Genomic DNA, 14531 nt, shown 5'->3' with positions numbered 1-14531 from the left:
GTTTTTGAGGAATTTCTGTGCGTGGACAGCGTTGAGCAGAACAGATTGGATGAGGCTGACCTGCCCCAGACAAGCCACAGAGAATACACAAACCAGCTGACAAATTGGGGCAATGCGAAATGGATTTGTGGCGAATATCAAACAGAAAGCCATTGCTCAGTCACTGTTAAATGGGATGTGGAGCTTTCTCCCCAAATCTAAGAACTGTAGACCTTTTATATGGTCTTACTACTCTAATTTAACAAATAAAAAATATTTTTGTTTCTGTGTTTTGTCTTTTTTATAATTTTTTGTTTTTTTGGTGAATTGATGACCTGTACGTTTATCTACACGTACAGAAGTTAAGCCAGCATCCGCCACTGACACTGGCGTGATGCTGGGTGTGACAACCAAGCAAAAGAACATAAAGTAACTGATGGATAAAACAAACGAGGGGAATGCCCCAAAACAACGGGTGGAGCACAGCCCAAAGAGAACGAGAAAGGAACTAGGGATAACCCTGGGAATTACAGGCCAGTTAGTCTTACTTCAGTGGTAGGCAAAGTAATGGAAAGGGTACTGAAGGATAGGATTTCTGAGCATCTGGAAAGACACTGCTTGATTAGGGATAGTCAGCACGGATTTGTGAGGGGTAGGTCTTGCCTAACAAATCTTATTGAATTCTTTGAGGAGGTGACCAAGCATGTGGACGAACGTAAAGCAGTGGATGTAGTGTACATGGATTTTAGTAAGGCATTTGATAAAGTTCCCATGGTAGGCTTATGCAGAAAGTAAGGAGGCATGGGATAGTGGGAAATTTGGCCAGTTGGATAACAAACTGGCTAACCGATAGAAGTCAGAGAGTGGTGGTGGATGGCAAATATTCAGCTTGGATCCCAGTTACCAGTGGCGTACCGCAGGGATCAGTTCTGGGTCCTCTGCTGTTTGTGATTTTCATTAATGACTTGGATGAGGGAGTTGAAGGGTGGGTCAGTAAATTTGCAGACGATACAAAGATTGGTGGAGTTGTGGGTAGTAAGGAGGGCTGTTGTCGGCTGCAAAGAGACATAGATAGGATGCAGAGCTGGGCTGAGAAGTGGCAGATGGAGTTTAACCCTGAAAAGTGTGAGGTTGTCCATTTTGGAAGGACAAATATGAATGCGGAATACAGGGTTAACGGTAGAGTTCTTGGCAATGTGGAGGAGCAGAGAGATCTTGGGGTCTATGTTCATACATCTTTGAAAGTTGCCACTCAAGTGGATAGAGCTGTGAAGAAGGCCTATGGTGTGCTCGCGTTCATTAACAGAGGGATCGAATTTAAGAGCCGTGAGGTGATGATGCAGCTGTACAAAACTTTGGTAAGGCCACATGTGGAGTACTGTGTACAGTTCTGGTCGCCTCATTTTAGGAAGGATGTGGAAGCTCTGGAAAAGGTGCAAAGAAGATTTACCAGGATGTTGCCTGGAATGGAGAGTAGGTCTTACGAGGAAAGGTTGAGGGTGCTAGGCCTTTTCTCATTAGAGCGGAGAAGGATGAGGGGCGACTTGATAGAGGTTTATAAGATGATCAGGGGAATAGATAGAGTAGACAGTCAGAGACTTTTTCCCCGGGTGGAACACACCATTACAAGGGGACATAAATTTAAGGTGAAAGGTGGAAGATATAGGAGGGATATCAGAGGTAGGTTCTTTACCCAGAGAGTAGTGGGGGCATGGAATGCACTGCCTGTGGAAGTAGTTGAGTCGGAAACATTAGGGACTTTCAAGCAGCTATTGGATAGGTACATGGATTACGGTAAAATGATATAGTGTAGATTTATTTGTTCTTAAGGGCAGCACGGTAGCATTGTGGATAGCACAATTGCTTCACAGCTCCATGGTCCCAGGTTCGATTCCGGCTTGGGTCATTGTCTGTGCGGAGTCTGCACGTCCTCCCCGTGTCTGCGTGGGTTTCCCCCGGGTGCTCCGGTTTCCTCCCACAGTCCAAAGATGTGCGGGTTAGGTGAATTGGCCAATGATAAATTGCCCTTAATTTCCAAATTGCCCTTGGTGTTGGGTGGAGGTGTTGAGTTTGGGTAGGGTGCTCTTTCCAAGAGCCGGTGCAGACTCAAAGGGCCGAATGGCCTCCTTCTGCACTGTAAATTCAATGATAATCTATGATTAATCTAGGACAAAGGTTCGGCACAACATCGTGGGCCGAAGGGCCTGTTCTGTGCTGTATTTTCTATGTTCTATGTTCTATGAAACAAAAACTTATCAAAAACCCATCAAATTAAAGTGTGAGAATCGGTGTGGATAAGGCAATCCAACCCCTGCGGTGCCAACGAGCACGGAACGCCTCGAGTGTGCCCGTGGACACCGCATGCCCCCGCTCCAGGGACACCCGGCCGCGAACGAGGCCGCGGAAGAGGGGCAGTCAGGCTGGACGACCCCCTCGGTCGCCCGCTGGCTGGACCTATAAATGGCAAGTTTGGCCAGGCCCAGGAGGAGGTTCACGAGGAGGTCCTCCGCCTTCCCGGCCCCCTCCGCACCGGATGTCCGTAGATCAGGAGCGTGGGGCTGAAGTGCAAAGAAATCCTCAACAACAACCCTGTCAAGTGTGGTAACCCACTGTGTTTCTATATTAAGGGTTGTACGGTAGAACCTGCACTACAGGTTCACCTGGGCCCCTGCATGCTCGCTCTAAAATCTGCCCGCTGATCCAGGATGCGCCCAGTTACGCTGAGGCAATGACTCGACTCAAAGAGAATTATGAGCAGAAGACGAACACGCTCTTCGCCAGTCACGCGCTCGCAACGCGTACTCAACTACCTGGTGAGTCAATCGAGGACTTCTGGAGGGCCCTGATCACACTGGTTCGGGACTGTGACTGCCAGGACGTTACAGCCAAGGAGCACTAAGATCTCCTTATGCGGGACGCTTTTGTAACTAGGATTGGGTCCGATGTTATCAGGCAGCGGCTCCTAGAAGGGCCTCGCAGAGACTAAAACACTCGCGCTTTCCATGACGGTCGCCCTGCGCAATGTACAGTCCTACGCCGCCAACCGCGCTGCCCACTCCTCCTACGCTTCATGGGCCCCACAGGCAGCCGCCCCAGCAGGGGCGCTACCTACATAATACGCCTGCGCTACGCACCAGCCAGTGATCTCCGGGGGCCTCGAGTCTATTTTTGCGGCCAACAAAGACACCCCACCAACGCTGCCCGGCCCGCGCTGCCCTTTTTAAGGCCTGCGGGAAGAAGGGCCACTACGCAGCGGTGTGCCAGGCCTGCTCAGCGGCAGCGGTCGCCCCCACCCCGCCCCGGCCACGGACAATAGGCGCCGCTACCCTCCCCTCCTACCCAGGACATATGCGAGCAACGGACGCCGCCATCTTCTCCCCGCACAAAACGTGCGTTTCATGCGTGCTGCCATCTTGCTCCACCCCCGCAACGTCCGTTCCATGGGCACTGCCATTTTGTGACCCACAGGACCTCCGGGTGCCGCCATCTTGTCCACCTCGCAGCACATAGAGACCAACGGCATTTCAGGACCCCGACGCAGCGGCCGCCTCACTACCCGATGATCAACCACGACTCGCATCCATGGTAATCGACCAGTCCAGACCACACACTCTGACCAACGCATCCACCAGCGTGAAAGTCAACGGCCACGTGACCTCCTGCCTACTGGACTCCGGGAGCACCGAGAGCGTTGTACATCCAAATACGGTAAGGCGTTGCTCCCTTAAGGTACATGGTACCAATCAAAGTATCTCCCTGGCCTCCGGATCCCATCGCGTAGAGATCCGGGGGTACTGCACGGTCATGCTCACAGTCCAAGGCGTAGAGTTCCACGGTTTCCGCCTCTACGTCCTCCCTAACCTCTGCGCTGCACTTATCCTTGGCCTGGATTTTCAGTGCATCCTTCGGAGCCTGACCCTTAAATTCGGCGGACCCTTACCACCCCTTACTGTGTGCGGCCTCACGACCCTAAAGGTCGATCCTCCTTCCCTCTTTGCCAATCTAGCTCCAGATTGCAAACCCGTCGCCACCAGGAGTAGACAGTACAGCACCCAGGATAAGGCCTTCACCAGGTCCGAGGTCCAGCGGTTGTTTCAGGAGGGAGTAATCGAGGCCAGCAACAGCCCCTGGAGAGCTCAAGTGGGAGTGGTTAAGTCTGGGGAGAAAAATTGAATGGTCGTGGACTACAGCCAGACCATCAACAGGTACACCCAGCTCGACGCGTACCCCCTCCCACGCATATCTGACATGGTTAATCAGATTGCACAATACCGGGTCTTCTCAACGGTGGACCTGAAATCCGCTTTTCGCCAGCTCCCCATCCGTAAATTGGACTGGCCATACACCACCTTCGAGGCAGACAGCCGTCTATATCACTTCCTTAGGGTCCCCTTCAGCGTCACAAATGGCGTTTCGGTCTTCCAAAGTGATGGACCGAACGGTCGACCGGTACGGCTTGCGGGCCACGTTTCCGTACCTAGACAATGTGACCATCTGCGGCCATGATCAGCAGGACCACGACGCCAACCTCGCTAAATTTCTCCGCACCGCCACTCTCCTCAATCTCACGTATAACGAGAAGTGTGTGTTCCGTACAAACCACCTAGCCATCCTCGGCTACATGGACCAGAACGGAGTTCTGGGGCCCGATCCCGACCGCATGTGCCCCCTCATGGACTTTCCCCTCCCCCACTGCCCCAAGGCCCTCAAACGCTGCCTGGGGTTCTTCTCGTATTACGTTCAGTGGGTCCCAAACCATGCGGACAAGGCCCGCCCACTCATACAGTCCACTCATTTCCCCCTGACGGCAGAGGCCCAACGGGCCTTCGCCCGGATCAGAGCTGATATTACCAAAGCTGGAATGCACGCTGTAGACGAAACACTTCCTTTCCAAGTAGAAAGCGACGCGTCGGACGTCGCCCTTGCCGCCACTCTCAACCAGGCAGGCAGGCCCGTGGCATTCTTTTCCCGCACCCTCCATGCCTCCGAAATTCAGCACTCATCCGTCGAAAAGGAGGCCCAGGCTGTCGTTGAGGCTGTGCGACATTGGAGGCACTACCTGGCCGGCAGGAGGTTCACTCTCCTCACTGACCAACAGTCGGTAGCCTTCATGTTCAACAACACGCAGCGGGGCAAGATGAATAATGACAAAATCTTGCGGTGGAGAATCGAGTTCTCCACCTATAACTACGAGATTAAGTATCGCCCTGGCAAACTCAACAAGCCCCCAGACGCCCTATCCCGAGGTACATGTGCCAGCGCACAGGTAGACCGACTCCGGACCCTGCACGACAGCCTTTGTCACCCAGGGGTCACTCGGTTGTACCACTTCATTAAGGCACGATATTTGCCCTACCCCGTCGAGGAAGTAAGGATGATCACCAACGACTGCCAGGTCTGGGCGGAGTGCAAACTGCACTTCTACCGGCCGGACCGTGCGCACCTGGTGAAGGCCTCCCGCCCCTTTGAATGCCTCAGTGTGGATTTCAAAGGCCCCCTCCCCTCCTCCGACCGACACACGTATTTCCTCAGTGTGATCGATGAATACTCCCGTTTTCCCTTCGCCATCCCATGCCCCGACATGACGTCTGCCACCGTCATTAAAGCCCTTCATTCTATCTTCACTCTGTTCGGCTTCCCCGCCTACATCCACAGTGACAGGGGATCCTCATTCATGAGTGATTAGCTCCGCCAGTTCCTGCTCAGCAGGGGTATCGCCTCCAGCAGAACGACGAGCTACAACCCCCGGGTAAACGGACAGGTAGAAAGGGAGAATGGGACAGTACTGAGGGCCGTCGAGCTGGCCCTATGGTCCAGAAATCTCCTGCCCTCCCGCTGGCAAGAGGTCCTCCCTGATGCACGACATTCCATTCGCTCATTACTCTGCACTGCTACTCACAGTACACCGCACGAACATCTTTTTGCCTTCCCCAGGAAGTCCACATCCGGGGTATCGCTCCCAACTTGGCTCACAGCTCCGGGAACCGTGATTCTCCATAAACATGTGCGGCTCCACAAGGCGGATCCGTTGGTGGAAAGGGTGCACCTGCTCCACGCAAACCCACAGTACGCCTACGTGTCGTTCCCCGACGACCGCCAGGATACCGTCTCCCTCAGGGACCTGGCACCAGCAGATTCCACCCCCACAACACCCCCGGCGCCACCCTCCCATCCCCCGCCGCCCCCAGCACCCCCTTGGGACTGTTCGTCCTCCCCCTGCCCATCCCTGTTGATGAAGAAGATTTTGGCACGCTCCCGGAGTCAACTTCGACCACGACAGCACCAACATCGCCGGCTCCACTTCGTCGATCCCAGACGACGATCAAGGCTCCGGACCGGCTGAACCTCTGAACGGCCCACCGGATGACCAGAGACATTTTTTTCACTGTGCTGTAAATATTAAATATTGCGAATTGTATATAATTATCCACCACCCCCGCCAGACTCAATTTTAACAGGGGGTGAATGTGGTAAACCACAGTGTTCCTATATTAAGGATTGTACGGTAGAACCTGCACTACAGGTTCACCTGGACCCCTGCATGCTCGCACCGCCCAGGAGCCGGGTTATAAATATGCGTGGCGTTCAGCTCGCAGCCATTTCATCAGCTGCTGTAGGAGGCCAGACATCTGATACTAATAAAACCAGAGTTTGAATTCAACTTAGTCTCCAGCCAAATTGATCGTGCCTTGCGAGGAGGTCCTCCGCCTTCCCGGCCCCCCTCCGCACCAGATGTCCATAGATGAGGTGTGGGGCTGAAGTGCAAAGAAAACCTCAACAACACTGTCAAGAAACCAAAAAGGGAGTGCAGCCTGGGACAGACAACAGAAACGTGCTCCACGGTCTCCACCAGGCCACAAAAGTGGCAGGTCTCTGGCAAAGCCGTGAAGTGGTTCTAAGAGCTGTAGCCACCAATGATTTCCCCCTTGTCTCAAAACTTCCAAGTCTACTTTTGTCTAGGCTTATTAATTTGTGGGCCGTGGTTGCTGCTTGCAAGGCCAATACTTGTTGCCCGTGGCTTTCTCGGCCATTTCGGAGGAGCAGTTATGGGTCAACCACATTGCTGTGGGTCTGGTGTCACATGTAGGGCCAGACTGGGTGTAAATAGCTGCCATGGACATTTATTCACAGTAAACGGGTCATTTTCAAGGACTAAGAGCAGTCTGGGAGAATGTGTTTTAAAAGACGTCACAGTAATTTCATTGGTGTTAATGAAACCTATTTGTGACAATAAAGATTATGGGACCATTGGAATAGGGGGGGGGGGGGGGGTGCAGGGCTTGATCAACTGTGCACACCTCCCACCCCAGTGATTAACAGGCAGAGCGACTTTGCAAAACTGGACATTCCAGATGTTGTCTGAACTGCTCCTTGTACAGCTGTTTCAGATACTCTACCCCCTCTCCATTACAGCCCCTCTTGGGGATAAAGAATAAAGTTGTATTAGCCCTGTTAGGCAGCTAGAAATCTTTGTGAACCAATCATGTCAGCTGCAGAATTACACAGGGAAACAATCTGCTCAGTGACATTTATTTTCAAATGCAGCAACATGGCAGAACAGAAATTTAGCACAAAAATGAAACTACACACACAAGTTGGATCACTCTTCACTGCAAAAGGATTAAAGTCAGTCAATCCAGGGTGAGCTTGTCAAACAGGTACTCTCCCGTGCCATTCTCAGGGGCTCCCAGTCTCTTCAGGTTGGTGATGTGATCTCCGAGCTTCTTGATCATCTTCACTTGTTCATCCAAGTAGTGAGTCTCCAGGAAGTCACAAAGCTGAAACAGGACAGAAGAGAAATTAGTGTGGATCTTCCCCAGATGAAAATTCTTCCCCCCACCTCCTCAAGATGGTAAATCTGATGCACATGGGTGTGATGGGCAGATTTAGCCAGAATTACCCACAAAAGTGGCAATTCACCCATTCTCCTGGGGAGTGAAAAGAAACATTGATGCCTCCGAATGGAATTTAGTCAAACCCAGCAATGGGAAACGCAAAATAATTCTGCAAATGACTACAGATTCCAACATCACTGGATAAGGAAACAAAATTCAACTCACATGAGGGTCGGTGTTCCCAGAGGAGAGTTTGTGCAGATCCAGCAGACTCTGGTTCACATTCTTCTCCATCTGCAGAGCTCTCTGCATTGCCTCCAGACCGTTGCTCCACTCATCCTGCTCTGGTTTCTGAAAGGGGAAAGAGAGAAAGGTCTTTTTTGTGCTGCACTAAGAATGTTGTGTAATGTGGGTTTAAATCATAGAAGGGAACATTGGAGACCACTAGCTCTTGGGGCTAAAGAAAGAAAGGCAGGATGATCAGCCACCATGGTAATGAATGGCAGAGCAGGCTCGAAGGCCGAATGCCTACTCCAGCCTTTATTGTTTATGTTTCCATTGCTGGCAGTAGATCAGTCCATTGGCTTGGCAGAGCTAAAGAAACTCCATTCCTGCTAAGTCAATGTCTTGTGAAGTCCTGACTTGATCAATGAGTCATAGCGAGAGCCCACATTTTCCACACTGTTCCTAGTTCAGCCCCACAATGGTTGAATCAATACTTTTTGGAGCACCCATTTATTGATCCTCAGTATTCACTTGTTCAAGTGCCTCAAAGGTGAAATCATCTTTTATCTGTCGTCACACACTCCATTTTACTGCTGCTCACATTCTAGAGGGTGGAGCAGCAAGATTTGAAAGTACAAAAAAAAGAGACACTTAAATTGCATCACCACAGAAGGCTGTTAAATTCCAACCTTGACATCCTCCAGGATGATGCGGCCTCCACGTTTATTCTGGAATTGCATCAGTTTCTCAGCGTGTTCGCGTTCCTCATGTGACTGCTCCTTGAAGAACTCAGCAAAGTGACGCAGGGCAACATCATCCCGGTCAAAGTAAGAGGACTGCAGGTAGAGACAGTGGAAAAGGGGCAGGTCAGACCCCCAGCTATCAGATTCACCTCACCCTTCCTGGACCTCAATACTGGCCTCCAATTAGGGGTCCAGAGTTTTGGTTTTTATTGAAAACGAAATTGCTTTATCAATGCTTTTCCTCAGTATGTTGAAACCCATCCCTGTGGATGGTGGGAGGAAACCTGACCCAGAGTAAACCCACAGTGGGTCACCAGAGGGTTCCTGCCAATGAGGCAGCAGTGGTAACCACTGTGCAAGTAATAATGCTGTTTGGATTGAAGTTTGTTGACCACAATGAATTACATCCTTTCTCACACTAATGATGGAAAATTGAAAATCCTTGAAATTCAGTACATCAGCCAGCCAATTACATTTAATTGCTCCTCAGCGCAGAAGGAGGCCATTCAGCCCATAGAGTCTGCACCGGCTCTTGGAAAGAGCACACCACCCAAGGTCAACACCTCCACCCTATCCCCATAACCAAGTGAACCCACCCAACACCAAGGGCAATTTATCATGGCCAATCCACGTAACCTGCACATCTTTGGACTGTGGGCGGAGACCGGAGCACCCGGAGGAAACCCACGCACACACGGGGAGGATGTGCAGACTCCGCACAGACAGTGACCCAAGCCGGAATCGAACCTGGGTCCCTGGAGCTGTAAAGCAATTGTGCTATCCACAATGCTATCGTGCTGCCCACGGTACATTCAAACTAAGCATTCTACCAGAAACTTCACAGAATCCTGGAGTTAATTATAGATCCAAACTAGAAACAGCAATTCTAAAATAGGGACAAACACCTGCCTGGAGTGTTCAATCTATTCAGTCTGGGGAGGGAATATATCTAAAGACAACTCATTAACCTAGAGAAACTCTACCTGCTCAGAAAGCAACAAAGCCAGTCTTAAATTGAAAATAGGACTCCCAAAAATGTAAAACTCACCATGGAGAGGTAAACATAGGAGGAATAGAGCTCCAGGTTGATCTGCTTGTTAACAGCATCCTCACAGTCCTTGTGGTAGTTCTGACGCACTTGGGAAGCCATCTTACTGGTTAAGGGTCAAACAGCAACAATAGGACCTCAGTCCTCACAAGCTCTTGTATTTATTCCACTGGGACATCCTGCATTCAAACAGGGAATGACTTCACCAATGATGATTGACAATCCCTGATAGCCAATCAGGAATCTGCCATGAATCGAGGCACCAATTAATCAATGAGAGGGGGTTGGGTGTGATACTCAGAGCCAATCAGGTCTGTGGAATACAGGAAAGATCAGGATGGTTACTCTGTGATTGGGCCGTTCAACCCTTCAAACATTTTCCACCGTTCATATTGTGACTGGATTGAATTCTAACTCTGTAAACACGTCTCAGGAGTTCCGGGTGCGGCTATGCAGAGCTAGGTCGCATATTCGGTAGCTCCCGCTTGGAACGGACTTTTGGGCTCTTTTACAGGGCCCCCACGGCATTTGTTTGACATTTCCCAGTGTGGCAAGAAGACTGCAGCATTCCCCTGACAGTGTCCCCCAGGAATGTTGTGTCTTTTGGCTGCCAGACCCGGCAGAGACAGTAAAAGATTTGGCTTTGGCTGCTGGTTTAGACAAAAGCCTCTTGCAGCATGCAGGCGGGGGAAGGGCAAGCTAAAAGCTGCAATCTGACTTGACTCTATCAAAGGTGAATTCTTGCAGCAGAGGAAACAACTGTGAAAAGATCTACCAAGGCCATTGAAGAAGCAGGGACGAGGCTTCCGGTGGCGGCCATGGAGGAGTAGGTCGCGCATTCGGCAGCTCCCGTCTGGAACTGACTCTCAGACCTTTTTCAGGAGTTTCCATAGACTTTTTAAACGGACCAGAAGTGTAACGGCCAAAGGAGCGGCACTGGAGCAACGGGAGAAGCGAGGGAAAGTAAACAAAATGGCGGCGGCCAGGGACAAATGGGAGCTGCAGGAGTTCATCAAGCGCTGCTTCGAGGAGCAGCGCGAGGAGATGCGCAAGGAGATGTTGGCGCCTATGCTTTCGGCAATTGAAGGACTCGGGATCACCCAGAAGGTCCACGAAGCTAAGATCCAGGAGGTACAGAAAAGAGTCAGTCAGAACGAGGACGAGCTCGTGGGCCTGGCGGTGAGAGTGGAGCAGAACGAGGCGCTACACAAGAGGTGGGCGGGAAGACTCGAAGACCTGGAGAACAGGTCGAGGAGAAAGAATCTGCGAATCCTGGGTCTCCCTGAGGGAGTGGAGGGGGCTGATGCCGGGGCATACGCGAGCACGATGCTCGAGGCGATGATGGGCACGAAGGCCCCTTCGAGGCCGCTGGAGTTGGACAGGGCACATCGGGTGCTGGCGAAGAAGCCCCAGGCAAATGAGCCGCCAAGGGCGATGGTGGTGAGGTTCCACCGGTTCACGGACAGAGAGTGGGTCCTGAGATGGGCCAAGAAGGAGCGGAGCAGTAAGTGGAACAATGCAGAGATCCGAATATACCCGGACTGGAGCACGGAGGTTGCAAAGCGGAGAGCGGGTTTCAACCGGGCCAAAGCGGCGTTGTACCGGAAAGAAGTAAAATTCAGAATGCTGCGGAATTTTGGATCAGATGGGGGGAGTGGACCCATGGCGGTTTGCAAGGCCGCAGGCCAGGGAATTTTCTTTCTTCTGCCATGTACACAAAGCCTAGATTTCTTTGTTCTGGGTAGGGCGCTCATCCCGAGGGTGGAGGGGACGGAGTATTCGGCTATAGCTGTTTCGGACCATGCCCCACACTGGGTGGAACTGGAGCTGGGAGAGGAGAGGGACCAACGCCCATTGTGGCGGCTGGATGTGGGACTGCTAGCGGATGAGGTGGTGTGTGGGACGGTGAGGGGGTGTATCGAAAGGTACTTGGAGGCCAACGAAAATGGGGAGGTGTGGGTGGGGGTGGTATGGGAGGCGTTGAAGGTGGTGATCAGGGGAGAGCTAATTTCCATTAGGGCTCATAGGGAGAAGACAGAGGGTATGGAAAGGGAGCGATTAGTGGGGGAGATTTTGAGAGTGGACAGGAGATACGCAGAGGCCCCGGAGGAAAGATGACTTGGGGAAAGACGACGGCTCCAGAAGGAGTTTGACCTGTTGACCACAGGGAAGGCGGAGGCACAGTGGAGGAAAGCGCAGGGGGCGACCCACGAGTATGGGGAAAAGGCTAGTCGGATGCTGGCACACTAGCTCCGTAAGAGGATGGCAGCGAGGGAAATAGGGGGAGTCAACGATGGAAGGGGAGCCACGGTTCGGAGTGCGACGAAAATAAACAAAGTATTCAAGGCCTTTTATGAAGAGCTGTACAGATCCCAGCCCCCAGCGGGGGAAGAGGGGATGAGACGATTCCTAGATCAGCTGAGATTCCTGAGGGTGGAGGAGCAAGAGGTGGCTGGTTTGGGGGCACCAATTGGGTTGGAGGAGCTGAGCAAGGGTTTGGGGAGCATGCAGGCGGGGAAGGCCCGGGACCGGACGGATTCCCGGTGGAGTTCTACAGGAAGTACGCAGACCTGTTGGCCCCGCTACTGGTGAGGACCTTTAATGAGGCAAGAGAGGAGGGGACCCTGCCCCCGACAATGTCGGAAGCGACAATTTCTTTGATCCTAAAGCGGGACAAGGACCCACTGCAATGTGGATCGTACAGGCCGATCTCACTCCTCAATGTGGATGCAAAGTTGCTGGCAAAAGTACTGGCCAGGAGGATCAAGGACTGTGTCCCGGGGGTAATCCACGAGGACCAGACGGGATTTGTAAAGGGCAGGCAACTAAACACCAATGTGCGGGGCCTCTTAAACGTGATAATGGTGCCATCGGAGGAGGGAGAGGCGGAGATAGTGGCAGCTATGGACGCGGAGAAGGCCTGTGACCGAGTAGAGTGGGAGTACCTCTGGGAGGTGCTGCGCAGGTTTGGGTTTGGGGTAGGGTTTATCAATTGGGTTAAGCTCCTTTACAGAGCCCCGATGGCAAGTGTAGTGACGAACTGGCGGAGGTCGGAGTACTTTCGACTGTACCGAGGGACGAGGCAGGGGTGCCCCCTGTCCCCCCTGTTGTTCGCATTGGCGATCGAACCATTGGCCATGTCATTGAGGGAGTCTAATAAATGGAAGGGGGTGGTCCGAGGGGGAGAAGAGCATCGGGTGTCGCTATATGCGGATGACCTGTTGCTGTACGTGGCGGATCCAATGGAGGGGATGGTGGAGGTCATGCAGACTCTAAGGGAGTTTGGGGAGTTTTCGGGCTATAAGCTCAATGTAGTTAAGAGTGAGCTCTTTGTATTACAGGCGGGGGACCAAGAAAGAGGGATAGGGGACCTACCGCTGAGGAGGGCGGAGGGGAGCTTACGGTATCTGGGGATCCAGATAGCCAGGAGTTGGGGGACCCTACATAAACTAAATCTGACGAGATTCGTGGAGCAAATGGAGGAGGATTTCAAAAGATGGGACATGTTACCGCTCTCGCTGGCGGGTAGAGTGCAGTCGGCCAAAATGGTGGTCCTTCCAAGGTTTCTGTTTGTGTTTCAGTGCCTTCCCATCGTGATCACTCAGGCCTTTTTTAAGAGAGTAGGCAGGAGTATTATGGGGTTTGTGTGGGCGAATAAGACCCCGAGAGTAAGGAGAGGGTTCCTGGAACGCAGTAGGGACCGAGGAGGGTTGGTGCTGCCAAACCTGAGGAGCTACTACTGGGCAGCAAATGTGGCGATGATCCGCAAGTGGGTGATGGAGGGAGAGGGGGCGGCATGGAAGAGGATGGAGATGGCGTCCTGTAAAGGAACAAGCCTGGGGGCGTTGGTGACGGCACCACTGCCGCTCTCGCCGACAAAGTATACCACGAGCCCGGTGGTGGCCGCAACGCTAAGGATCTGGGGCCAGTGGAGACGGCACCGGGGTGCAATGGGAGCATCGGTGTGGTCCCCGATCAGGGGTAACCACCGGTTTGTCCCGGGGAAGATGGACGGGGGGTTCCAGAGCTGGCATCGGGCGGGGATTGGACGAATGGGGGACCTGTTCATCGATGGGACGTTTGCGAGCCTAGGGGCACTGGAGGGGAAGTTTGAGTTACCCCCGGGAAATGCCTTTAGATATATGCAGGTGAGGGCTTTTGTGATGCGACAGGTGAGGGAATTCCTGTTGCTCCCGGCACAAGAAGTTCAAGATAGGGTGATCTCGGGTGTATGGGTCGGGGAGGGCAAGGTGTCGGAAATACACCAGGAGTTGAAAGAAGAGGGGGAAGCGCTGGTAGAAGAGTTGAAGGGTAAATGGGAGGAGGAGCTGGGGGAGGAGATCGAGGAAGGTCTGTGGGCTGATGCCCTAGGTAGGGTTAATTCCTCCTCCTCGTGTGCCAGGCTCAGCCTGATACAATTTAAGGTGATCCACAGAGCGCACTTGACGGGGGCGAGGTTGAGTAGGTTCTTTGGGGTAGAGGACAGATGTGGAAGGTGCTCATGGAGCCCGGCGAACCATGTCCATATGTTTTGGTCATGCCCGGCACTGGGGGGGTTCTGGAGAGGAGTGGCGGGAGCAATATCTCAGGTGGTGAAAGTCCGGGTCAAGCCAAGCTGGGGGCTAGCAATATTTGGAGTAGTGGAAGAACCGGGAGTGCAGGAAGCGAAAGAGGCCGGCATTCTGGCCTTTGCGTCCCTAG

At 52.5% G+C, this 14531-nt stretch overlaps 1 protein-coding gene across 1 annotated transcript; it reads right to left on the bottom strand.

The window, feature by feature from the left end:
* Positions 1-7495: 7495 nt before the first annotated feature.
* LOC140403784 (ferritin heavy chain, oocyte isoform-like) lies at positions 7496-9946 on the bottom strand. The gene is made up of 4 exons (XM_072491948.1): positions 9831-9946; positions 8729-8875; positions 8040-8165; positions 7496-7757 (listed from the first exon to the last, which is right to left on the bottom strand). Exons 1-4 carry the CDS (start codon positions 9930-9932, stop codon positions 7611-7613), a joined length of 522 nt encoding a protein of 173 aa, XP_072348049.1. The 5' UTR covers positions 9933-9946; the 3' UTR covers positions 7496-7610.
* Positions 9947-14531: the final 4585 nt, after the last annotated feature.

This window comes from Scyliorhinus torazame, chromosome 29 (assembly GCF_047496885.1).
Source record: "Scyliorhinus torazame isolate Kashiwa2021f chromosome 29, sScyTor2.1, whole genome shotgun sequence".
NCBI lineage: Eukaryota > Metazoa > Chordata > Chondrichthyes > Carcharhiniformes > Scyliorhinidae > Scyliorhinus > Scyliorhinus torazame.
Note: the sequence above shows the minus strand (reverse complement) of the source record. Positions and strands in the feature narration are given on the sequence as shown.